The 26132-nt window shown below is 45.9% G+C and overlaps 1 protein-coding gene across 1 annotated transcript in view; it reads left to right on the forward strand.

Annotated features, from left to right (window-relative positions):
* Positions 1-377: 377 nt before the first annotated feature.
* The window catches only part of ROR1 (receptor tyrosine kinase like orphan receptor 1), a 150530-nt gene continuing 124775 nt past the window's right edge, over positions 378-26132 (forward strand). Inside the window, exon 1 of the mRNA XM_058030259.1 lies at positions 378-480. Within this exon, the coding sequence (XP_057886242.1) occupies positions 378-480 (103 nt within the window). The remainder of the gene's footprint in view (positions 481-26132) is intronic.

The raw sequence follows: 26132 nt of genomic DNA on the forward strand, positions 1-26132 counted from the left end.
TCAGAAGGGAACGCGACCATCCCGCAGGGACTGTCCGTGGGGAAGGGAACGTGACATCCCGCAGGGATTGTCCCTCAGAAGGGAACGTGACATCCCCACACCGCCGCCCTCACAGCTCTGAGGGGCGGCTCTGAGGGCTCTGAGGGCGGGCGGCCCCTCCGCGCGGGGACAAAATGGCGGCGGCGGGCGGCGCGGGCGGCCGCGCGGGGGCGCTGCGGGGCCGGGCAGCGCTGACAGCGGGCCGGGCTCAGGGCGGCGGGCCCGGCCCCGCTCCCTCCCCGCCCGCGCCGCCTTCCCCGCCCGCCCGCCCGCCGGCACAGCGCGGGACGGAGCAGCGGCGGCCCCGCGGTGGATGCGGGAGCAGCGCCGGCTCAGGAATGCAGCAGCCGGGCGGCGCGGACGGGAGCCTCCCGCTGCTGCTGCCGCTGCTGCTGCTGCTGCGAGCGGGGAGCCGCGCCGAGCCCGGGGACGCCACGCAAGGTAAGGGGGACGGGACAGGGCGGGCGGCGGTCCCGGCCGGGATGAGGGAGAGCGGCCGGGCCGGCACCGAGGGGAGCCCCGCTGGCCCCGCGCCGCCTCCCGTTAACCAGCGCGGGGTTTTATGCTCGGTCCGTGTTTAATTGCTTCGTAAAAAAGCTCTTTGCAAGTGTTGGGGCCGGGGAGCGTTCCCAGCGTAAGCGCTGCCAGGCGGTCCCGCTTTGCGGTCCGTGATTGATGGTGCCCGAGGTGTGTTACCGCACTGGGGACTCGGCCCTCAGAGCCGCTCTCAGTGCCTGTTTCGCCATCCCACCTATTTCGTACCCCTCAAAAAGGTTTGTTTATTTATTTATGTGTTTATTTATTTGCAACCAAAAGAAAGCGTTTTGCTCCGTTTTGCTCTTAGAAAGTGATATTTATCCCGCGATCGTTCTGCTTTATCTGACTCCAGCCTTTTAGCCAGGGATTTATGTGTAAAACATAGCGTAGCCCAGGCATAAAGGGACCTTGGAGCTGGGAAAGCTGGAATTGGAAAAAGACTGATTCCTTCAGGCCAAGGCAGTAAAAAGTGAGCAGTGTTTTTGGACGCCTGCATGAGAATTTCTCTGAGAGTTGGATGTACGTGAGCTCCGGCTCCTCCAGAGCGGTTTGTGGTGGGTGCTTCAATCACAACCCACTCGGAGCAGTGCTGCTTGATAATATGCCTGTATTTAATAGCTAAAGAAGTGAAAAAAGTGAACGCTAAAGAGCGAAAGTTGGTGGAAAAAGCTAAAATTGTAAATACTGTGGGTTAACTGCCTTTAAAATGTGCTTGTAGCATGCAGATAAAAGTCTTGCGGTGTCGCTGAGCCTGGGTTGGTGCCGCTGTCCCTGAGGATGCTGTTCCCGGCACTGAGAGAGGGAGTGGAGCTCTTGGAATGACTTCCCCACGTCCCGGGAGCCTCGTGGTGCACATTCAATGGCTGGAGGAGTTCTAGCTTGGGGTGGGAATTCTTCATGACATCTCAATGGGAAAATTTTCAAAAGTCGTTTTCTAGTGTCTCCAGGGAGTGCTGTCTGTGCTTAACAAATGGCTGTATTTTTTAAAGGGGCAAAAAAGGCAATTTCCCCCTGGTTTTTAAGATGGTTTCAAAGCTTTAGGGCAATGCAAGTTGGTTGTTTTTTTTTTTTTTTTTTTCATATTTCAAAGAGCCTGGAAGGGAAAAATAAAACCCCATTAACATAAAACAATTAATCACATTGGGTCTGAAACAGACAATTTCTTATTTTCTGTGCATTCTGCTGGGAAGTAGCTAACAAAGAATGAATTCACCTGTATGTGAATATATTAATATTGTTATTATTAGTCCTTATGTATTAATGTAGTCATTACAGCACAGCTCATGTAGTACAAGTTACACCAAGAAGGGTTTCAGCTCAATATAAGAAAGCGGGTTTTTTTTTTTATAGTGAGAACAATAATTTACTGGAATTACCACCCCAGGGATGTGGTGGAATCCTCGTGGCTGGAGGTTTCCAAGATGGGAGTGGATAATCTCCCTTTCCCACAAAAAGCTGGACCAGGTGATCCTTCCAGTTCCCTTCCAGCCTGGACTGTGATCTGTGATTATGTACAGTTACTCTCCACACTGAAGTATTTCCTGTATTTTGAATATCTTTGGCAAATGCTTACAGCGTGGATTCATGGGCAGATCAAGTGATTTTTTTTTTTTATTTTTTATAGATAGACATCTATTACATGTTCAACCACATACTAGGTTTTGTGGAAGAACAAGGGAACCTGAACGTCCAACACCAATTAAAAAAACCAAACAAAGAAAAAGCCTGTTCTAAAAAGCTTTACAGGTTTCTTTAAGGTGACTGTAGTGGTTGGGTAAATAGAATTTGCTCTATCAGAAACCCAGCCCAGATGGAATCTTCAGCCCCTACCCTTTAACCCTGACATGTTCAGAAGGAGAATGTGGACCACAGTCTCCTGCTGCTGCCTTTTTGTCCATGACCTTTCCTTGCAGGGAGCAAAATAACCCCAAAATCTTTGTCCATTCACTGCCTTTAGGGTGCTCAGGGGCTGGCCCGAGCGTTCCAAATAAAAACACCAAGTTAATGTCAATTTAAGGAGCAGCACCTCTCCAGCTTGGACGTTTTCTGCAGCATGTGGCTCTGGATATTCCCAGTTCAGCTCCATTATTGTTCTTCCAGATCGTGGAACTTTGTGAGGAGTCACAATGAAAGACGTGTGAGTAACAGAAAAACATTTTAAAAGCTTGGAGTAAGCCCGCAGATCTCCAGATTGTGTTTCAGATTGTAGGGGTGCTGCTGATTTCCTTGGAAGTTGTGAGATAAAGTTGCACAGCTCTTGATTAGTCCCTGTGGTTAATTGTTTCATCCCTGGGTCACAGGCTGCTGCTTCAGCCTATCCAGGAGTGAGTTTAAAAACAAACAAAATGCTTTTGTTGCCTTAAGCCTCTAAGAGGATGAGGTTAGATGTCACTGTTTGAGGTTGCAGCCTTGTATTTCTTGACAAAAGTGGCTTGAAGTAGCAGCAAATTATCTTCAGGACATCGTTCCTTTGTTTCCATAATTAACTTCTACTGAAACTGCTGTGTTAATTACGTCCTCGCCGGGATTTAAAGTGTTGCAAATGAGAGTTAGGCAGGGGAGTATTTTCAAGCTTGTGCATGGATTTGAGTAGGCAAAGAGCAGGAAAAAAGAGTTTCCCTGAGGTGTGACACTGGATCCTGCTCTTTAGAAACAGATGTAGGAATCCAGCGGTCTGCTGGGACTCCAAAGAGCACCTCGGAGCTGAAAACTCTTTTAAAAAATCTCTAACTAAATGCAGCTGCTTTACACACGGCGATTGTCTTGCGAGCCAGGAGCTTGTAGAAAGCTAACTCAGACAAAAGAAAAAGTGTAAACCTTTCCTTCCCCAAGCCCTGGAAACAAAAACCCAAAAAACCCCTCAGTCATCCTCAGCTGCGAATTTGGTGTGTTAAATGTTGTGTCTCCAGAAGCAGGAATTGTTTGTCCGAGGTGTTTGCTGCTGCCTGGTGTGCTCTCACCTTGGGTGGGTATCCCGGGGAAATCACAGCTGGCACAGCTGGAGAGTCTCACGGCGCCGGGCTGAGGTGGAGCTCTCACCCATCTGACACACTCCTCCCTATCCAGGCACTCAAACCAGTAGCAAATCCAGTTATTTTGCTGTTAAGGTGCTGCCTTTGATCCAGGTTCCTGCTTTTAAAAACCAGCAAACCCCGTGCTGTGTCTTGAAATCAGCTCCCCAAAGCTGAGCTCAAAGCAATTCTGGGTTTGCCCCAGCCCCAAGGAGCTGAATAATGAAGTGAATTTGCAGGGCTTCTCTTATTTCTTTTTCATTGTAATCAAGGAGATGTTGAAAGTCAACGAATCTGCACATGTATAAATGGAACAGCAGTGAAATGAGTAAATGACAGCAGTTGTCAATGATTCTTTGTAAATAAAAACAAAATGTTGGTGTTAGCTGAGGATGCTTCTGTGGGGGTGGTGATTGCACTTTTACATCCTGTATGATGAAGTGCTTTAAAATTCCTGGAATTCTACATTTGGTGTAAAGTTTCATTTGGTCAGGTGCTGCAGAGGATGTTCCAGATTTTTGGTTGGGTTTTTTTTTTTTTTTTTTTTTTTTTGTCTGTTTACAAGCAGAGTCACTGCTGTCCTTGCCAGGAGTGGCATGTGAGAGCCCTGGACATGTTTAATGTCATTTAATTGGGCTGGAACAACAGGAGAGCCAGGGGGGGCTACACTGTGAAGTTTGCCAAGGTGGAAAAACTGAATAATTTCACCTTAAATATAGATCTATATTATACTAGTGTGTGATGTGATGATAAAACTCTAAATATTGCTGTTATTTAATAGTAAAGTTCTTTGAAGTCCTCCAAGGAATATAATGTAAAAGAAAAGAACTTGCCTATATTTGGACTCTGATGCAGTGCAATATTGAAAATGGTGCTCTGCCAAAGTCAGGCAGCTTGGGGAAAAGAAGTAGCCTGAGAAAGGAACCCTTTGGTGAGGAAAGCAATAAGCTCAGCCTGTTCCATGCCAGCATCCCAGCGTGAGGGAGATTGCTTTCCAGGATCCCCTCCTCAAGTGGAGACTCTGCAGTGCCACTGTTCCAAGGAAATCTGCAGGGCAGCAGATGAAAGGAAGAGCTTGTGGAAAGAATCCCATGGTTCCTGTTGGTGGGATGGACACAGATTTGGAGGATGATTGCCAGGTAGGATTCCTGGAAAAATGGTGCAGAGTGGTCACCGAGAGGAGCAGAAGGCATGGAGGAGGGACTGCCAGGGAGAAATGGGCTGTGGGGCCAGGGCTGTGTGTGCAGAGCTGCCCTTTCCCTGCTGGCTCACCCCATGGAGCTCACACCCAGGGCAGGAGCAGGACCAGGCTCAGGCCGGGGCTGCTTTGCTGCTTCACTGAGTTCTCTGGGGTTTTGGGGCTTGATATCCTGTTGTAACAAACCCCTCTGGAGAGCTGAGTGGGTCAGGTTGATCAGAGAGGGTGAAGGACAGCACAGAATGGTCCTGCAGGACATGTCCTGGGTCATGGTGTTGGTGGGGCTGGCTGCTGTGTCCCTCTTGGCTGCACTGTGCCAGTTTGGGGGTGCTGGTCCAGGCCTGGCTTAACCCAGCTGAGATTTTCTGACCTCTCTGCTCTTGTGGCTCTGGGAAATGGCTGAGGCTGAGTCAGGGGAGGTTTGGGCTGGGTATCAGGAAAAAGGCTCTTCCCCCAGAGGGTATTCAGGCACCACACAGGCTCCCAGGGAATGGGCACAGCCCCAGGGCTGCCAGAGCTCCAGGAGTGTTTGGACATTTGGACAATGCTCCCAGGGACGGGTGGGATTGTTGGGGTGTCTGTGCAGGGCCAGCAGCTGGATGAACCTTTGGGGTCCCTTCCAGCTCAGGATTCTGTGATTCTGTGATGTCACATTGGAGACAGGAATCCTGGGCGTATTTATCATGCCCTGGGAATGTTGAAGGCAAAGAAAATCTGTCTGCTTTTTGTGTCAGAGAAAAAAAAATAACAAACAAGGCAAGTCCCTGTGTGTACAGGCAGCCACTGTCCCCAGGAGCTGGAGCAGAAGTGCTGGGCACTTTGTGCAGATGTTCCATGGTCTCTGTAAGCCCTGAGCTGTGCAGGGATGTGCTTTCACTCACTCTCAGATATCTGGGACTAGATTTAAGTTAGGACTTTGCCATCCCAGTATGCACTGGGAAGGTTTCATAGCTGGGTGAGTTCTTGAGAAAAGTTCCTGCAGGCTCTGGGGGAAGCCTGCATTTTATTAAAAGCTCTCTTTCAAGCTGCTCAGGTCATGTGCTGAAACTGATACGGCACAAGGGCTTCCTGTGACCTTCTGCTCCTTCCCTCCCAGGGCTGTCCCCCTGTCCCGTTCCCAGATGCTCTGTCTGTCTGCAGCACAGCCCTGAACATCTGCTCCAGGCAGATCCAGGAAGGAGCTGGAGTGGTGGGGCTGGGAGCTGGAGCAGCAGCAGGCCATGGGAAATGGAGAGATCAGAGATAAGCCAGGGAAAAATGCTTTGTAACCTCCTCACACATCCCAGAGGCTGGGAATGGAGCAGGGGATGCTTCTCCTACCCTGGGAACTGAAGGCTGCCTCTGGAAGGATGTGCTCTTCCACAGCCACAGCGTGGGTGCTCCTCTGCAGAGCTGCTCTGGTGGCTCAGTCCCCCCTGAAGGTGCTGAGCTGAGCTTTAGAGGATGGAGGGTGTGAATGTAAGGAGGCTGTCCCTGCTGTGGCTGCTCCATACTGAACACCATGGCTGCTCCTGCAGAGCAGGAACACGTGCTGGACAAGGAGGGATTGGGATTTGGGTGGCCTTAATTTCAAAATTCTTGAGGGCCTTTAGCTCTAACCATGTTGCCATCTGCTCCTGAGGAACATTTAAGGTGTAGAGGGGGTTTGTTCTCTCTCTGAATTCAGCTTCAGTCATTCTGTCCTCAAAGATGAGTGTGGCTGTGAGCACACAGAGGTCTCAGGAAGACACAAGCTTGGTCAGACAATAAAAACACAAAATCAGTGTTAGAACTGAGACTAGACCTGGTTTTCCTCAAGTGAGGTCCTCTTTGCAGAACCTCTGCCAAGCTTTCTGCTTGTGGAGAGGGATGATCCTGTTGTACAGGGTGTACAATATCTGCTCATGGAGAGGGATGATCCTGTTGTACAATATCTCTGCTCATGGAGAGGGATGATGCTGTTGCACAGGGAACATCTCACCTGTGGCACTGTGTGCAGTTAATGTGCATCTGAGCCCTGTGCAGTCTGCACTGTATTTACAACAGCTCTTGCCTCTCCCAGTTTTTCCTGTGAGGGGTCAGTTATCATGGGTGAGCATCTCCTCTCCAAAATGAACTTGGCTGCCAATGAAAGGAAGTGTCTTTATAATTGTTTTGTTTACTCTGGAGTCCTTGATGTGCTGTATAAGTAACAAGCGTTCTGCGCGTTTTCATTTTCAATTCTTTTTTGTGTATGCTAATTATTCATTCCATATGTTTGGGTTTTTCTTTACAAAACACATTATCTCTCTGTGCATTTAATGAAAATCTGGAGCACGATGGAGACATCTCTTTTTCTCCAGAACGTGCTGAGTGGAGAGAGCACCACGTTGAGCTCTGCTTTCAGTGAGTTTCACCTGCAGTGACAAGAGGTCATTTAATTCCCAGCTGATTGTCAGGAAGATGGATTTATATCATTAAATGCTTTCAGGAGGCCAGGGAAGAGCTCGTGGTGCACCTTTGCTTCTGCCTGCTGGCATCTCTGAGGCTGAAACCCTTCATGCTCACCAGAGGATGTTTCTGAACCGAGTGCCCCTGACTTTTACATTCACTTTTCTTGGCAGCCTGACAGAGCCCAAGTCTGGCAACCTTTGTAAGTGAGATGCAACAAGCCTCGCTCATTTCTGCTATTGCTCTGTCACTGTGTTTTTAATTTACTGTAATTCAATAACTGACACAATGCTGCAGTAAATAAATGGGCTGTGAACATTCTCATAGACCTTGGGCGTCCAGCTCAGGGCAAGATTTAGCTTTTAATTAACACTGTCCATGAGATTTATTGTTAAAATTGCATCCTTTTAAAGAAGTCAATCTGAATTTGATTAAGAGATGAATAATTGAAACCTGCTGTGGGATAACAGAATGCATTCTAGTGGATGCAGCAGTGGAGCACCATTGAAGCTCCAGACCCCTTTTCTCCCAAGTTTTGGGTCATTCCCATAAGCTGGATGTTGTCATTATCTTCTCTGTGCAGGATTTGTTGCTCTGTGTTGGGGAAAAAAAAAAAGTGTTTTTCAATATATTAAGAACAGCAGCATTTTACCTGTGTATAAACTGCATTCTTAGCACAGCAAAGAGCTTTGGGAGGGCCTTGGGACACCCTGGTAAAAACCCTTAAAGGGTTTTTGCTCCTTTCACTCCCCTCTGCTACACAAATTCTCCCAAAAAGAGGCCCAGGCAAGGGAAGAAGCTGCAAAGACATCCTCTCACTGAAGGGGAATCTTATTAGCAAAATTATATTTCATCAGGGATTAAAAGAAAATACTGACCTGATTTTCTGGTGTTCTATAGGAAGAGATGGTATCTGATTTGCTCTTTTGCTTTGGAGAGCCTGTTTGTAGGATGTGATTTGTGTTCTTGCATTCTGTTTGTGATTGATCTTTCTTTAAATCCTAATGAGTATTTCTGAGCCCTGAGCAGCAGTAAAATATTCACAAACTTGAAAGTATTTTATGTGCAGAACTTAGACAATTTTCTCTTAAAAATCTGTTGTCTCTTACTTTTCCCAGCAGCAAATACGGTCCTGATGTGAGGAGTGTGTGACCAAGCCCTCTCATTTCAGGCTGAAAGCCTCCAGGGAATGTCAACATCAATATTTTGTTGGTTGAGCTGTTCAGGGTGAGACAAATTAGGTTGGGCATTGGGTGAACTGGGCCATTCCTTCCTTCCTGAACTGGTTTCACTGGGGAGCCACATTTGGCACTGATCACACTTTCAACATTTCTGTAGGTCCTAATGGTTCTGGGGAGGTTCTTTGATCTGTCTTGAAAACTTCAGAAGTTGAGAGTTGGTACTGGGGGAGAGAGGAAAAGGTGGTCTTGGTGTCGATAGCAGGGACAGTGAAATTTCAGGGAATTCATGCAATAAAGAAGGAGAGACCACCTGCAAACTGACAGCTTTTCCTTGCCATGAGGCCTTTGACAGGGTAACAATATCTCCTGGTGGAAGTGATGCTGTAAGCAGGGCACCTTTACGTGGGTTTTTGGGAATCTGAACATTTAAGGTTGCTCAGTTGAGTTTATGGTTGTGTTTGGTTCCCTCATCCAAGAGAGAAGGCTCAGTCCTGTTCAGTTCTCCCACCCAAGGTCATTCTGGGCTTGGAGCTCTGAAGCACTGGGTGAAGTGTTTGGGCTCATATTGATTGTGGAGTACCTCTGGTACAGCCAACTGTAAAAATCCATGGTTAGCTCTAAGAGCAATCCCCCCTTTCAGAAAGCTTTGACAGAATGCAGCAGCAAAGTCTGAACAGGAGTTTTCTGTGGCAGTAAATGAGTGAAGCTGTGGCCTCAGGCAGCACAGCCCATGCAGCAGGGTCGCAGCAGGGACAGCAGTGCTGGCACTGCCTCTGCTTGGGGACAGTCAGAGTTCAGGCTCCTGCACAGGTCTGTACATCAGGTGCTGTTTATTTTGCTGTCAGCTCTGCAGAAATCCCCTACCCAAAGCCTGTAATTGTCGGATGTTCTGTTATCCTGCTCCTGCTGCCAGGTATTATCTCCTGAGATTATCAAGGGTAACTTCACCTGGACTAATTGTAATAACTGGCAGGGCCTGAGGGCAGGAGTTCTGTCTCAGCAGTGCAGGGGGGATTAGGTGTGTGTATATCCCATGTAATGTGCTGAGAGGTGTCTATGTACAGAGCTGTCAGGAGAACTGTAAAATCATTTGAAATGTTGCAAGGGATGGATGTGTGGTGATGGGAGGCTCAACTTTCTTCAGCTTTTGTTGCTTGATCCCACTGAAGTGAATTTTATTGGCTTTTTTCTGCCCTTCCTGTATAAGCTGGTGTCAGGCTCCTTGAGGAGGCACTTATGTTCTTGAAGGATTATTGTGCTAATTTAGCTTTCATTTCATCAGGTATCGAGGCTTGATTTTATCCTGCTGTTTGTTGCTCTGTTCTTGCTGGGAATTACTGACACCAGAGATGTTGGGGATTACACTGAAGATGACTGAGGTGCAGCAGGGAAATAGTTTTTGATCTCTGCTTGCTTTGCTGTCTTAAAGATCCTCCAAGATCCTAAAGATCCTGGTTATGGCTGAGTCACTGAGCAGTGCTGATTATTCAGTCAATCTGAGCAGCAGAGCCTGACAGATTTTCTGCCAGGATCCTTTAGAGGATGCATGTCATGAATCTTTGAGTAACTTCAGTGGGCAGTTGCTTTCAGCCAGCTGAAGTATTTCCTGTGTAAAGGAAGACAGACAGACTTTCCACGTGAAAGTCACGATGTGCCCACCCCTGGTGTGGGATATTATTGCCTTAAAAGAGCTCCAAAGAATGAACTCAGGCCTGCTAATGATGGCACTTGTCACCAGTACACAAGCAAAGTACACTGAACATTTATTTTGATAGATTTTCCTTGTTTTTAGACTGAAATCCACTTTTTTTCCCCCTTAGAAAATGCTGTTACTGCTTTGTTTCCAGACACACTTCAAACGTAGAGTGTCCTGGAACATTTTATCCTGAAAAACAGAGAAGTGCAGTTCCTCTCAGGGACTTTGTTGGGCTCAAAATACACGTGGTGCTTAAAGGAATGGGAAAAATATTTTGTACTGCTACAACTCCTGAATGCTCCCAGCATCTCTGGTATCTAAATGGACCATCCTAAACTGGGATGGTTTTTGCCCTGTGGGGTTTTTGCCCTGTGGGGTTTTGTCCACTGGGGTGGTTCTTATCCTGTGGGGTTTTGTCCACTGGGATGGTTTTTGTCCACTGGGATGGTTTTTGTCCTGTGGATTCTTGCCCACTGGGATGGTTTTATCCTGTGGGTTTTTATCCTGTGGGTTTTTGCCCACTGGGATGGTTTTATCCTGTGGGTTTTTATCCTGTGGGTTTTTGTCCTGTGGGATGGTGTTTGCCCACTGGGATGGTTTTATCCTGTGGGTTTTTGCCCACTGGGCTGGTTTTATCCCGGGGTTGTGCCCTTCCCAGAGCTGGGCAATGCCCTGTGCAGGAGGTGTGGAGCTGGAATCCTTGGGATCAGTCCTGGGGCAGGATGCAGTGTTCCCCTGGCTTCCTGCTCCACATGCCAGGGCAGCAGGGCTGGTGTGATCTGGGTGAGATGTGCTGAGAGATGAGTGTCCCTTCAGCTCTGGGGGCACACAGGGCTGCTCTGCCAGGGCTCTGCAGACAGGAAAATCCTGCTCAGGGGGGGATTGGATTTCTCCAAACAAAATATTGTCCAAAAATATTCACGGGGTTCAAATGAGCAGCCAAATGCAAATGGTTGCACTTTTTGTTCCATAGATGTTCTCGTGCTCTCTAGCAACCCTAAGGATAATATCCCAATTCTTCCTCCAAAAATGTGCACAAAAGGTATCTCATTTGGCTACTAACAAATCAGTTAAATCCTAATGAAAATACACTGTTTCTGTGAGGGATATTTCTCAGATTGAATGTGGAACTCAAAATAATTTCCAAATTTTAAATCCATTTGTGTGTCAGGAAAACATTTGCAGTACTTGGTGAAAGCTGCTGCAACTTGAGACAGTATTTGTTCTTGGAACCTATATTTAATAATTTATTGTGCAGTTCAAGGAGAGCAGTACCTCTCTGAGCAAGAACTTTTCACATTTTGGAGGAATATAAAGATAAAAAAGGAAATGTTTAACGCTGTGCTTTTAAATTTTGACTGGGAAGCAACTCCCATTTCAGTCTCTCACGTGGCTTTTTTGGCTTTTATTACTTTTTCATCACTGCACAGAGTTATGAAATGAGTGATTTTTGTATATGTAGAGAAAGGATTTTATAATCTTCAGGATTTTTCCGTTATGCTGAATTTATCAAACATTTGTTCAGATGAAGTGAAAGGGGAGGCAGCTTCAAGTGTCTCTTTCCTGCTGCACAGAGCTTGATCCTTTCTGAGTTCTGCAGAATTTCCCAGTCTGAGCCAAACTAGGAAACATTTCAGATACTTTGTGCTCATTCATCTTTGATGTTTGGGATTTGGGACTTGGGTGGTTTATTTTGGCCACCAGCCCAGGTGGAAATGTGCTGGAAAAGGGGTGCACCTGGCAGGGCAGGGTCTGGCAGCCCTTTCCTGGCCTGCACCAGCACTTTCTGCCCTGGGCCACTTTTAATCCACGTTATTGCTGGGGCTCCCAGCTCATTCCCGGGTCCTGGGATGTTTGAAGATGCAGGAGGATCACCTCTGCACTAAATATTTAGAAATTCACTTTTACTGCCTGCTTAGCAGGGTGGATTTTTAAATTTTTTGTTGTTTTCTTGTGTTTTAATGACAAGCTTGCCCTCTGTGGGACCGAGCTGTGGTGGAGCTTTGGAGGGGGAACGTTGTGCACTGAATTTGGGATTTGCTGTGCCTTTGTACACCGAATTTGGGATTTGCTGTGCCTGTGGTGAAAGGCTGGCTCAGGAATGCTGGGGTTTGAGGGCACATCCCACAGAGCAGCTGCTTTTCCACTCCTGGGGAGCAGCAGGGCCCACTCGGGACTGTGCCTCTGAGCTGCTCTGCTGGCTCATTGCCATTGGCAGTTCAGGGTCCTGGGGGTTGTTTGGGTTTCTGAGGATTCTTGTGTCAGCCAAGAGCTGCTTCCATGTTTTCTATTAGCATCTCTTTCATTTTGGGAATGTGCTTTGCTTAATTGGATCTTTAAAGCCACAGGAGGATATTTTGACCAAACCTGTTCCTCCTTGCACTCCAGTAAATTCAGAATAAATGCATCCTGTACCCAACCCTGGTAATGAATTGTTCGAGAGTCCATGATAAATGCTCCATCACATACTTTGCATGCATTTTATTTTTTAAAAAATCACCTTAAATGGATTTTTTGTGCAGATGGAGCAGTTAGAGGTTTACCTGAAGCCCCTGATGTGGTGTTGGAGATGTGCTGTAGCTCACATGATGAGGAGCAGAGAACACAAGCCATGAAGTGCTGCTGCAGTGCCAGCTCCTCAGTTGGTTTGTGTTTATAAGCAGATGCTTCTTCTTTAATCTGGGCAGAGAGAGATTGGTGCATTCTCCACAGAGGGGCTGATTTACCAAGTGATGCAATCAATTTGTTTCCAGGCACAGACATGTCTGGGCTAATACAACACAGGCACACCAATAACAATGCAGTTTTTAATGCTTTCTTCTTATTTTCCATTTTTTACTGACTAGGGTTAATAAAATTTTTTTTAAAAATCCATCTGTACCACTTTAATTTTCAGGGGAGAAGGTACTGGGGAGCAGGGTTACAGATGTTCACATGCCCAGACCTTGTAGGGGTATTAAGAAATAAAAAATCTGTAATATTATTCACCGTGGCAGCTGCAATGATTGACCAGTTTTTTCTTTCAGAAACTTTGTTTATATTAGAAGCTTTATATCTCAAATAAAATTAGTTTTATGTGAAGGGGAACTACACTGGCGATGATTTTGTTTAGGAAATAATGTCAACACCCCAAAGGATTTCTGGTCTTTGATTTTTCCAGTGTCCAATGGAAGCCTTGGGTAGGGGCTGAATAATGTCTGCTTCTGACTCCTGTTGCAGCACACAGAGAATGTCTTGACAGCTTCCAAACCAATAATATCTTACTTATGTTTCAATATATGAATAACAGCCCAGGCTTTCCAGAGATTACCTTGCTGTTGGGCAGTTCTGTAACATGCTGCAGCCAGATGAATGGAAACCCTTCAGCCTTTGGAAGAGCAGGAATATTTCCCTTTTCTAAATGTGTGCTGTACAGAGATGTGCAGGCACATTGTTTCTCTGAGCCACACTTGTGTTCTTTTAATTAGGAGGTGCAGTTAGCAGAGCACACGATACCCCTTCCTCCTCATGCTGTTTCTTTCCTCTTTTCTAATCTCTGCTCTCCAGTGTGGTTTTTCTTCTTCACGGTCCTTGGGAGTCTTGTTTTTCCAAAGGGATCCCCTGCTGACTGTGCTGAGGTCTGTTAAAGCAGTTTCTTCAGCTCAGCTTTGAAGAAAGCTGTTCCTTTGATTGCTGGGATGATTCCTGTGCTGTCTGTGGGTGCGTCTGTGGGGCAGGGATGGGGAGGAGGCCCGAGAGCTGCGGCTGCTCCTCTGTCCCTGTGCCGTGGGGTGTCCTTGGGGTCCCGGGGCTGTGACAGTGACAGCAAGGGGAGGCTGCTCTGGGCCAGGCTGGGAGAGGGCACTGCTGCACATCCTCTGCTGCTTCCCAGCAGGCAAATCCTGTGGCAGGGCCTGGTCTTTGATCAGCCACAGCCAGAAGTGAGAACTCCTCCTGCTGATCTTCCTCCCCAGGCAGTGGCTGTGGGGAGGGAAAACTCCTCCAGCTGTTACCTCCTCTGGAGCTGTTTAGGTATTATGTGTTGAGAATATTTTAATTTTTTCTGTTTAAGAGGTTATTGATTTATTGAGATGGGCTGACTGGTTTTCTGTGATAACTTTGGAGTGGTAGGTGGTGGTTTGCTTTCTATCAAAAACTTCTATCTTTGCTCCCCTCTGAGACAACACATCTCTCTTCTACTGGGATGGGCTTTTTTACTATGAAGGGATGGAGGTGGTTGTTTCATTGATTTCCCCTTCCCTACGTTATTCTGATTTTCCCTTTCCTATGTTGTTTTGTTGATTTCCCCTTTCCTATCAGCTCCCTTTGCCCCACTTTGCCTTTTTTCACTCTGCCAGTGAATGGTGCTAATTTACTCCTGTCTTGAGGAAATCTCTGAAAATAGCAGGTCCCCTTTGCATGTAGTATCTGCCGGTTCCTAGCTGGCTGTGGTGGCAGAATCTCAGTGCTCAAAGTGGGGACATCTGTGTTTGTTCAAGGAACACCAGGGGATGCAGCGGATGGGAAAGAGATGAAGTTTGCTGAGGCACCAGGAACCGGCAGGGTGACTCAAAGAAAGTGTTCAATAACAATCCCTGCTCAAGGCCCCAGTCCAGCAGAGCACTCACCCCTAGGCTGGGGCTGGGAACAGAGCCGAGATTTAGGCGGGCCCAGCTCTGTGTTTAAAGTCAGATCCCGCCTGAGAGCCTTCCTGGAGCAGCGCCTGAGGGACTGAGACTTGGGCTTGTGTTTCATTTACACCAGTGAGGCTCGAGAGTGAGGCCTGGCTGCTGCTCAGTGCTGTGCTGGGCACCCAGGAGCTCGCTGAGCCTTTCTAGGGCTCTGCCCCTGCTGCCTGTTCCTGGCCTGTGGTCCTGCTCTGAGCCCCATGGCTTCTGCAGAACGGCAATCTGAAAGATGCAAATCACTGCATGCCGGGGCAGCGCTGTCACTGGTCATGCTTTCCAAGGGCCTCAACCCAGCCTGTGTGCTGGAAGAAGGGAAGGAGCAAAAGAGCAGTGATGCAGAGGTGTGTCTCTATTTCACTGGCATTAAATACATGCACAACTTTATGTACATACACATGACACTCAAGATGAGGCTTGAAAATACAAATGTAGATAACCTCTTCTTGTGACTCTTCCATCCATTTTAGAAGAGTTTGTTAAGGAAATGGGATTTTTTTTCAAGCAATTCTTTCCATATGACTTTGATTAGTGAGAGGAACTTTCTTAGTGGGTTGATCCCACAAACTCTTTCTTTTGCAAGTTGTCTCTACTCCAGAGGGCTGGGTGCTGGCTCCAGGGAAATCAATCTGCCCTTCAGGGAATGACTCTGCTGTGGGTTTGCCATGGACTCTCAACAATCCAGCTGAAGCTGGATAATCATGTTCACCCACCTGTGTAATGCAGGTTCAGATCTTGAATGAAAGGCCCTACTGTGCAAAAATACAAGGTGGCACTGTGGGGGGGAGGAGGGCATTCTGTACCTGCAGCTTCAGACTATTTACAGTGAATGTGGGGAAATTTCATTAATTAAAAGGTGTAGCTGGTTTGCATTTGTGGGGTGCAAAGGATTCATATTAAAGAAAAACAAAGGAATAATATTGGAGAACAGCACTACAGTCATCACTATCTTAGCAAAAATGTGAAGAATGGTTTTCTAATCCTTTAAGTGTGGAAATTCTACTGCTGCTGTTCCTGCAGTATTATATTCAATATAGATATTGAATATTCTGCCTGCCTCTTTCTCTCCTGGATTGTGTGTCTGTGTGATTTCTGACTAAGTGTCAGCAGCAGGGAGATGAAGGGGAGGTAGCAGAGGAAAAGGTTTCAACAGTTGGGTGATGAAGAGGAGTGAAGATGAGAGTCAAATTTGCTAATCAATAATGCTTCCAGAATATAATATTTATTGTGTGCTCTACCTGTGGGGCCTGGACAAGGTTTATGGCACAGCCCAGGCTGTTCAAACTGCTGGGAAGGAACTGGAAATCCTTTCTCTGGCACTTTCATAGTGTAGATCTTGGTGGTGATGGCAGTGGTGAAACTCCAGTGGCTAAACAGGAGTTTGCCTCTCTCTTCAATAAATATTCAAGAAAGATGGAGAGGAACTTTTTACAAGGATGTTTAGTGACAGGGGAAGGGAGAATGGCTTCAAACTGGAAGACAGGAGGTTTGGGTTGGATATTAGGAATAAATTTCTGGCTGGGAGGGTGGGCAGGCCCTGGCACAGGTGCCCAGAGCAGCTGTGGCTACCCCTGGATCCCTGGCAGTGCCCAAGGCCAGGCTGGACACTGGGACTTGGAGCACCCTGGGACTGTGGGAGGTGGCAGGATTGAAACAGGATGAGCTTTAAGGCTCCTCCCAGCCCAAACCATTGCAGGATTCCATGATTCTGAGAGAGGAGGAAGGGTAGCCTGGAGCAGAGATTTGACCAAAAGTCACCAAAGAGGTTAAAAATCAAGGCCAGGCTCTCCCAAGCCAGCACTTTATGTATGCTCCCCAAAACAATTCTTGAGAAGTAAATGAAAGAATACAGAAAATGATGGAATAAGCAGGAGCTCTGTTAATCTCCAGCCATGGGGGGCTCTGTGTGTGCAGCACTCACTGAAGGGCCCAGAATTGTTCCTCCAGGGCAGGAAATACACCTGACAAACTCTAACTTGGAGACCTGGTGAAACACCTTTCCATCAGGCTTTGTTTCATATTCGCTTGGCTGAATCTTCTGACAAATTTTCCTCGAGCTTTACGTGCACAAACTGTGTCGTTGTTTTGGAAAATGCAAGCCTGACCACTGTAAATGGGTTTATATTTCCAACAGGGCAGTTATTTAATTTCCTGTTGGAAGTCTGCAAATGTTGGCACTGTTCACTCTCTGGCAGGGAGCCAGAGGGGAGCACGGTATCATTAACAGGCTGCAGCCCAGTGGAGGTTTCTTTTGGTTTCATCCAAACTTTTAAGACTGGGCTATAACAAAATATAATTTTTGATTGAATGTCATAAAGACAGGCAGGGAGATCAGGGAAAAGGGGGTGACAGGATGTTCTCTGGGATGGGAACAGCTTTTGTCCTTCCTTACCTGCTCTTGGGCCTGGTTTTGCTGCAGATTTAATCTTGCTGTGCAGTTTTGCACTGAAGCAGCTCAGAATGAAGGCTGAGGGCTAATCCTGGAATTGGCTCTTTGGGTACAAAGCCATTCCCTGTGCTGTTATCTTCCTTGGGATCCATGGCACAGCCCCTGAGGAAGGGTTGGGGCTCTGACAGTGGCACTGACACAGCTCCAAGTCCTGGAGCCAGCCAGGTGCATTCCCAGAGGATCCCTCACAGCATCCAGAGGCCTGAGCTGGCTGGAAAATGCCATCTTCAGAGACAACCACTTGGAGAGCAGAGTCTTGTAAACAAAAAAGGTATTTTTGTTCAGAGTTTGTTTTAAATACCCCGACTTCAGTCAGCAGAGATGAATCAGGCTGGTTGGCTGTGAAGACACATCATTTATTTTGGGTATTTTGGGTCTGGCACAGGCTCTCTGTAGCTGATGATGCTCCAGGCAAGGCCCTTTCCCCACATGGACCTTGTGGTGCCCCAATTCTGCTTCCCAGCTTTGCTCCTGCAATTCCCCATCTCAGTGTGGTTTGCAGTGGGGACAGACAAATCTCCAGCTTGAACTCAAGGCAGCCAACTTCATTTTCTTCTGTGAGTTTTCCACTTGGAAAGGAGCTATTTGTGGGAAACAAACGGTCAAATGATGTGGGAGGCTCCTCATCACTTGGGAGCCTTTAAATCAGGCCTGGCTTGGGGCACAGTGTGCTCCCAGCAGCACTGGGATGTGTGCAGAACCACTGGATATAGGGAACTGTGGCGTGTGTCATGCAGGGGATCAGATTTAGGATTATTGTGGTCTCTCCTAAATCTCCCATAAAGCAGCACTTGAGTGTAATCTGTTTGGATTTCCCCTGCTCTGGGCTGCAGCAGCTGCTTTTTCTCAGGGATGCAGGGATGGAAGAGGAGCTGCTCGTGCAGAAATGTGCACAATTTCTATATTAGAGTCAATATTTGCACTCACTTTGCCTGGATTAGGGGGAGCTGGAGCGGGAGGAGCTGGATGATGGAAAGCAGAAAAGGGATAAAAAGCAGGTTTTGACCACCTGTCATCCTTTGGTGCTGTTTCTTGAATGGTTTTCTTGAGGCTGATAATATGTAGCTTAGGCCATTGATATGTGTTGGATCAGAATGGGAAGTACCCAAATAAATTTTGTGTGTCAGATATATTAAGTTGTTTTTTCCCCGAGTCCTGAGAAACATGAAGTGCAGCTAAAGGAAAAGGCACATAAACCCCAAACATATAAAACCTGTGAAAAATGATGTGCCTGGACTGATGCACTGCAAAGATGTACTTTCATATTTTTGTGATAACTTATTAAATAAGATCTGGAGGTTTTCTTTTCTTTTGACTCGTTTTTAAACAGATGAATGCACTTATCTGTATTTACATCATCTCCAGGCAACCCAGAGTGTTCTTTCCATATGCTCATGGAGCTCACAGCAGTAATAAGTGTAGAGGGACAGGAGACCCTCTGGTCCTTTACAGTTTCTTCTGGGTGTTAAATTTCATGCAGAAAATATGGTTCTTATTGCAGCTTGGCAGGCATCAGAAAAAAGCAAATCTTCTCAATGTTCCATCGAAAAGAAATACTGAGCACTCAGTTTTTATTTTTCTGGTGATAGTATCCAGAAGTTACTGATTTTTTTAGCAGTAGTTTTGATCAAGGATGCTCAGAACTGTTTACAAACAATTTTGATTTTTTTTTTTTTTTGCTGTGGGTTATGTATTTTTTTTTTCCTTTTGTAGAGGAGTATAAGTTAAATCTTGTATGAGCTTCCAAAAAAAAAAAAAAAAAAAAACCCAAATGAGGTCTAGGAATAAAAGCTGGGGATCTGCTCTTCCACATGTCTCTTTTACTGAAATTCCGAGATCAAAGCATTTTTATTTATTTCTTTATTTGAAAGTAGTGTGGCACCTATCTAGGTGTGCCATATGGAACCATCTCACATACATAAATCCTTGTTCCTGAGCCCAAATTCTCAACCACTGCCTCCTGCCCAGGTCCTTCCCAATCCTGCTGAAGCCATTCCCAGCTTGGTGGGTTTGAGGAGGGGAGTGGGATGTTGTCAGGAAGAAATCATTGTCAGTTTGCTTTTGGAGGTGGTAATTATTTCAAAGCTTCTCACCTTCATAAAATAAATGCATTTTGTGACATTTCTTGAGATGGCCCAATGTGGGGTTGAAGTGCTCTTTTCTCAATTATAAAATGACAAAATGCTCGTAAATTTGCTGTTGTGGCCTTGGGAAGTATTTTAGTGAACAATTTTGAATTATAGAATTCAAAGTTTTTAGGAAATAGGGATGATATAAAAATATCACATGATAATATGATATTTTTATATCACCCCTAATATGATAAATCCCTAATATGATAAATATGTGATTTGTTGGACTAAAGTTCATTTCTTATGGGAAGTAAATCTAAGCAAAGTATTGAAGGGACTCTATAGTTACTTATGGAGAACATTTTTATACTTTTGATTTGGGAATTCTGAGTGTGAATAAAAGAGAGAGAGAGGCCCTGGATAAGAGAGGAAAGTATTTTAAAGAGAGATCAGCACAAAAGTTTAGGAAAAACAGCAACAAAGTCAGGAAAGCTGAGGCACAGAACGGGATTGAAGCTCCAAGTGATAATGAGGGGAGCAGGAGAAGAGAAAGCCCGGAGAAAATGCTGACTTGTGACTCAGAGCACAGGAAATGTTCTGGAGAGTGAAACCAAAGGCTGAAATCTTTAATGCTGTTTTTTTTTTTTTTTTTGCACTGCTTTTGACCCTGCCCTGGAAAACCCAGCAGACACCAGGAATGCAGAGACATCAGCGCTGCAATCTCAGCCTAGAATGAGAAAAAACTGCTAGGGAAGGCTTGGATAAATGAGATGTTTTGGGATTTCTCCTGTCAGCTCCTCAAGCTCTGAGGAAGTTGCTCAGCCCGGGTCAGGCTGAGGAGTGAGAGACCCTAAAAAATTGGGAAGGAAGCAAAAAATGAGTGTGAGGATTTCAACATCAATCTGCTTAACAGCAGATAAAGCATTTGCAAGCAGCTGGGAGATAACAAGGAGATAAATAGCGAGCTCAGATGGTTCTGTCAGGGCCAAATCCTGTCCCAGCAGCCTCCTTTCCCCTGAGGGCAGCTTGTCAGGCCCTGTGGGGGACACGGGGACGAGTCTGGAGCTGCTGTGATTGTGGCGGCAGGGACAGACACGGGAGTGAAGCTCTGTGAAGGCAGCACTGGAGTGGTTCCCATGCAGGGACAGCAGAGAACCTCCAGATATCTGGGAAGGCTCGGGCCTGGTTTGGTTCTGGTGGGGCAAACTGGGAATGGGAGCAGAGAACCTCCAGATATCTGGGAAGGCTCGGGCCTGGTTTGGTTCTGGTGGGGCAAACTGGGAATGGGAGCAGAGAACCTCCAGATATCTGGGAAGGCTCGGGCCTGGTTTGGTTCTGGTGGGGCAAACTGGGAATGGGAGCAGAGAACCTCCAGATATCTGGGAAGGCTGGGGCCTGGTTTGGTTCTTGGGGCAAACTGGGAATGGGAGCAGCAGCGGTGCTGGAGGACACAGGGTGGGAGGGATGGGAGGCAGCTCAAAATGATCTTGCTGTGAAATCACATTCACTGTCCTGTGAAAATGTAAACAGTTTAATAAAGGACAATGAGGAGACAAAGACAGCAAAGCAAAGATTCGGCCCACACTGTCACCTTTGGGAACACCCCTTAAATACCCTTTAATTACATCAGCCTGCTGCATATTCATAGAGCTTTTGCATATCCATAAACTAGCTTACATTTTCCAGAACTATTTTCCATGGCCCCTCCTTGGCCTGCCTTTTTAGAGCACGTGTGTTTCCTGGCTGTGGTTTTGGCTCCTTCTCCTTATCACTTCCACTCTTTGGGCCTTGGTTTACTCTGCCTACAGAGGGTGAGTGCTGATAGCTGGCAGATCTGTACAGGTGTCCTCATCATGTGTGCACTGGGTGTTATCTCATCCAAGCAGGCAGTTTGACACAAGCACACTGATATCAGCTATTGCACTACTATGTCTGAGCTTAATTAACAGCAGAAATAAAAACTATATCTTTATAACAAAGTTAACTTTAACATCACACATATAAAATCCATTTTAATATTTGCGAAAAGCCAATATTATAATACATGTATCTATAACATTGCTAAATGGGAGAAATAGAATAAATATGGACTAAGTGCAATGTGTAGAACTCCTGAAGGAGAAGCCAGCTGTGTAAATGACAGACAGGAGCTGGTTGGGCTGCAGCTCTTTGGGAGGGATTTGGGAGCCAAGGCAGCAGGGCTGCAGTGTGAGGGGAAGGCAAACGTTGTGTTTGGCTGGGCAGGCAGCAGCACAAGCAGCAGGACACAGAAAGTCTCTGTCCCTCTGCCCAGCATGGGACAGACCCAGCAGCAGCAAAGCTGCCTTTGGGAAGTGGGTCTGGAGAAAGGCAGGGAGCAGCTGGAGAATGGCCAGGGGAATCAAAACCTCGCTGGTAACGATGGGTGAGCTTTGAGCAAAAAGGAGGGAAATGGAGCAAAAACGATATTGATGGCATCACCAGAAAGGATATTGATTGCATCACCAAAAAGCAGGAAAAAGGAAAAAAAGGATATTGATTGCATCACCAAAAAGGAGGAAAATGGAAAAAAAGAGGATATTGATTGCATCACCAAAAAGGAGGAAAATGGAAAAAAAGAGGATATTGATTGCATCACCAAAAAGGAGGAAAAAGGAAAAAAAGGATATTGATTGCATCATCAAAAAGGAGGAAAAAGGAAAAAAAGGATATTGATTGCACCACCAAAAAGGAGGAAAAAGGAAAAAAAGGATATTGATTGCACCACCACAAAGGAAAAAAAAAAAGCATATTGTTTACATCACCAAAAAGGAGGAAAATGGAAAAAAAGAGGATATTGATTGCATCACCAAAAAGGAGGGAAAAGGAAGAAAAGGGATATTGATTTCATCACCAAAAAGGAGGGTAAAGGAAGGAAAAGTATATTGATTGCATCACCAAAAAGGAGGAAAATGGAAAAAAAAATGCTATTGATTGCATCACCAAAAAGGAGGAAAAAGGAAGAAAAGAGATATTGATTTCATCACCAAAAAGGCAAAAAAACGTATATTGATTGCATCACCAAAAAGGAGGGAAAATGGAGTAAACAGGATATATTGTGAGTTGTTACTGCATCAGCTCTTACAAGGAAGGACAGAACAGCTTATTCCCAATGGCAGTGATTGCTAAGACAAAAGATGTTTGACTTAATTTAAAGCAGAATGGGCTTAATTTAGATATGAGAGAGAAAACTTGCCAGGGTGAGGAGAATAAAGCCTTTCATAGTCCTGGGAGGCTGTGAGGGCTGTGTTTTAACAAGAAATTAGATTTACATCTGTTAGGACAGTCTGGGAGGGGCATGGCCCCATCTCTTTCACCCTGGATATCGTGGTGACTCTAAAGGCATCCCAGAGAAACCAAAGCTTCCATTTAGCCTTTGTCAATATTTCCCTCACCTGTTTATTCAGACCTTTACAAATACACTCCTGAATTAAAGCAATAATGGTATCATAGCTAAGTTTTTTCTTCTGATGCAGTATAAAATGCTTTTTTATATGAACATTCACAGACAACAAACATGATTCAGACCTAAACTGTGTTCTGTGATCCTGAGAGCTCCTGCTGTCCTTGCTCCTGGGAATTCCCATAAAAAGGGAGTTCCTGCAGTTCCTGCACATCCCTGGTGCTGTGGGTGGTATTCACCCACCTGAGGTGTTTCTCTCAAAGCCTATTTGGTTTTGCTCCTAGCAAAGTACATCTCTAGCTCTGTCCAAGGAGATGACAAATATATCTACTTTATTAATCACATGAGTCACTGGAGAACAGCAGAACATCAAACATTCTGAAGGGATTGAGCATGTCAGAATCTCTCTCATGTTTTTGCTCTGTGTAATAGCCTTTGATTCACTTCTGCCTTCCCAAGTAGTTCAGGTCTGCCAAGAAGCCTCATCCCTCCACAGAACTGAATAGACTTGGGTTCACTGTCGTTTTGAGTTAATGCATCAGTGATGAGCCCAGTCCAAGGGCAGAAAAAAATCTGTTTTCCAGGGTTGTGAGAGCCATTAAGAGGGGTAGCTCTGCTGGGACTAGTTTACATCTGAGTTAAATACCAGATAGGAGGGGTTGTCTGTACTGAAAAATAAGTAGTCTGTTGTTCTACAGAAAACAGAGGCCCGTTTCTCTCTGGACATGTGTCTAACTCACAGTTCAGGCCCCAAAGGATGTGTCTGTTGAAAAGAGAAGGCAGAGATTGCCAAGAAAAAAGGCATGCCCTGCTCAAATAACCAGTGCTGCTTTCCCCTTCCTCCTTCCCCCCAAAATACATGGAGACACACATCCCACCCCTTCTTTAATACTCAATTTTTTATTCAAATGGGCTGACCTGTAATCTCAGGAGTCTGGGGCTGTGTTTAGTTTTTCCTCCTTCCATTGCAGTTTTGTTGGTTTTTTTTTTTTTTTTTGCCCCAGTAATCTCCATCTGACATCACCCTGTTTATGAAGTCTGCTGCTGTTCTGGAGAGATCAAACTCAGCCTTTTAATATTTATTAATCAGACTTTAGGTAAGGAGGTTTGTGTCCTGTGTAATAGTGTCAGTCAGTTGTGCCAGAGTCATGCTGTTTTCCAGGATGCAGAATGCCTGAATTTTATAAATTGTGGAATCCTTGTAATGCTGCCCCAGGGAACCCGGGGTCACCTATTCCAACCTCTGCCTTGCAATCCAACCTCTGCCTGTTTTCCCTTCTCTGTCACAAAGGAAGGAAGAGGGATTTAGGCAGCAATAAATAGATATTTGTTCCTAAAAACATCCCCCAAACCTGATTTCTGCTGAAAGGAACGTGAAGAGGAGGGGACACAGAAGCAGCAAGGTCAGGGGCTGGCACTGCACTGCCCTGGGAGCACCTCTCTAATATCCAAGAAAAGATTTCAACAAACTGGGCTGAACCCTGGAAGGAAAAGGTCCAAATCAATTCTGTGTTTTTATTTTGGGGTATGAAGCCCTGTTGCAGTAAGGGGGATGATGTTTTGTGCACATCTTTGTGCTACCTGCAGGGACAGGGGTATTATTTAGAGCAAGGCATGACTGTAAATAGGGGGGAGCCAATGCAGACAAGGAAACCTCAGCTAAATTCCAGAGTTTCCTACGAGTGAAATCCCTGGGAGTGAATAATCCTGCAAGGGAGGTTATTGAAGCTGCAGTGCTGGAGATGTTTGAATTGGACAGGGCAGAGCTGGGGGATCACATTCCTGGCACTGGGCTGGGTGCACAGGTTGCTGCAGCCCTTGGGAAGTCAATGGGAGCTTTGAGCTCGCCCTGGAGCAGCCTTGGCTGACTGGAGGTGTCTCTGCTGTTTCTGGGGTCCCTGTCAGCTTTAAGTGGCACTGCAGATTGACAGGTTTCCTCAGCTGGAGCGGGGCATGAGTGATAGCACCAAATTTGCTGTCACTATAATGATCTGAGTCTGCTGCATTTTTAAATATATGGATAATAGACGTTCCCCTTTGGAGATGGGAATGTCTTTCCCACCCCTGGATTTTCATAAACATATTCTTACTCTGCATCTATTTCATTCTGTTTCATTCTGAAATGACAAGATTTTTCTGTTTTTTTGTTTCTCTGCTCAGTGCAAAGTCCCTGTAACGAGAGCCTCGGTGGTCTGGAAAGAACCCCAAATATAGATTTGGTCGATAATGTGTAATGTAAATAAAATTAGTAGCATGTGCTTGCCTGTTTGTTTGTTTGTTTTACCGAGGGGAAAAGGTCTGCAGTAACATAATGCACACCAAAGCCAGGGCACAGGGAGGAACTGTGGGACATCCTCAGCTTTGTTACCTCACATTGTGGAACTGCTCTTGGCCTTCACATTCCAGAGCAATAAAGAGCTGTATTTTTAGTCTCCCAGATTTAAATAACACAGTGTGATCCCCTGATATTGCTCAGTCTCTGTGGGAAAGAGCTGTGGCATATTGTGTTTTTCCTCCCTCATTTCCCTGCCATCTGTAGTTAATCGAGTAGGAGTGGGTGGGATGCCTGGGCCTGGATGCAGCCACCACCACTGGAGGGAAGTTTCAGGCCCTTTGGCTTTTCCAGTGCCCATATCTTAGCAAATCAGTTCTTAAACAATGGAGCAAGTTCCTCCTGGATCCATGAATTCCCCCTGCTGGCATGTGGCAGCTGCCTGCCACTTGGCTTCTTGGCAAAAATTCTGGTCCTTAGGTGGTTAAAGATTTCCTCTTAATAACCAGCTTTTGTTGGAGCTTATATAACTTTTTGGTATTACAGCTCTCTTTCATTTTTTGTTTCCATTAAGAAAAAAATTACTTAAATCTAGAAAACCATATTTGTGTTCCTAGAATTGTTCGGGAAAATAGCAACTGATTTTTTTTTTTTCTTTTGGTTTTGTTGGGTTTCGTTGGTTTCTTTGTCATCCTCTGAGCTTTGGCACTGCTGACACTTTCCTAGTTCTTTCTGTGGTAAGTGGGAAGAGATTTTTCAGTCCTTGCACAGCACGGGGCAGCTGCACAGAAAAGGAGACAGCCTGGACCCTTCTTCTTTCTGCCTGGCCCAAAATCCACAGGGCACATTTGTGGCCACCCTTTTGGATCCTCTCCTGAACATGAATTCTTTCCCACAGCCAGTTAAGCATTTCTAAATGTGGGGTTTTTCTTTTTTTCCATTGTAAAGACACATTTGGATATTTGTTAAACATGTGCTTGGAGTGTCATCCTCACTGAGGAGAGAAGGGGTTTTAGCTGGGCACAGCAGACTCATTTCAGATTTTCCTGAGGTTCTGTGTGCATGCCCCTGGCTGGAGCTTGGGAAGCCAAAAGCTCTGCACCTCTGAGCACTGGGCTGCCAGAATTTCACTCAAATGAGCCAAGGGAGGGCTTGTTCAGAGTCTCAGCCCAGAAAGGGAGCA

The sequence above is a fragment of the Melospiza georgiana genome, chromosome 9 (assembly GCF_028018845.1).
Source record: "Melospiza georgiana isolate bMelGeo1 chromosome 9, bMelGeo1.pri, whole genome shotgun sequence".
In the NCBI taxonomy this organism is placed as follows: domain Eukaryota; kingdom Metazoa; phylum Chordata; class Aves; order Passeriformes; family Passerellidae; genus Melospiza; species Melospiza georgiana.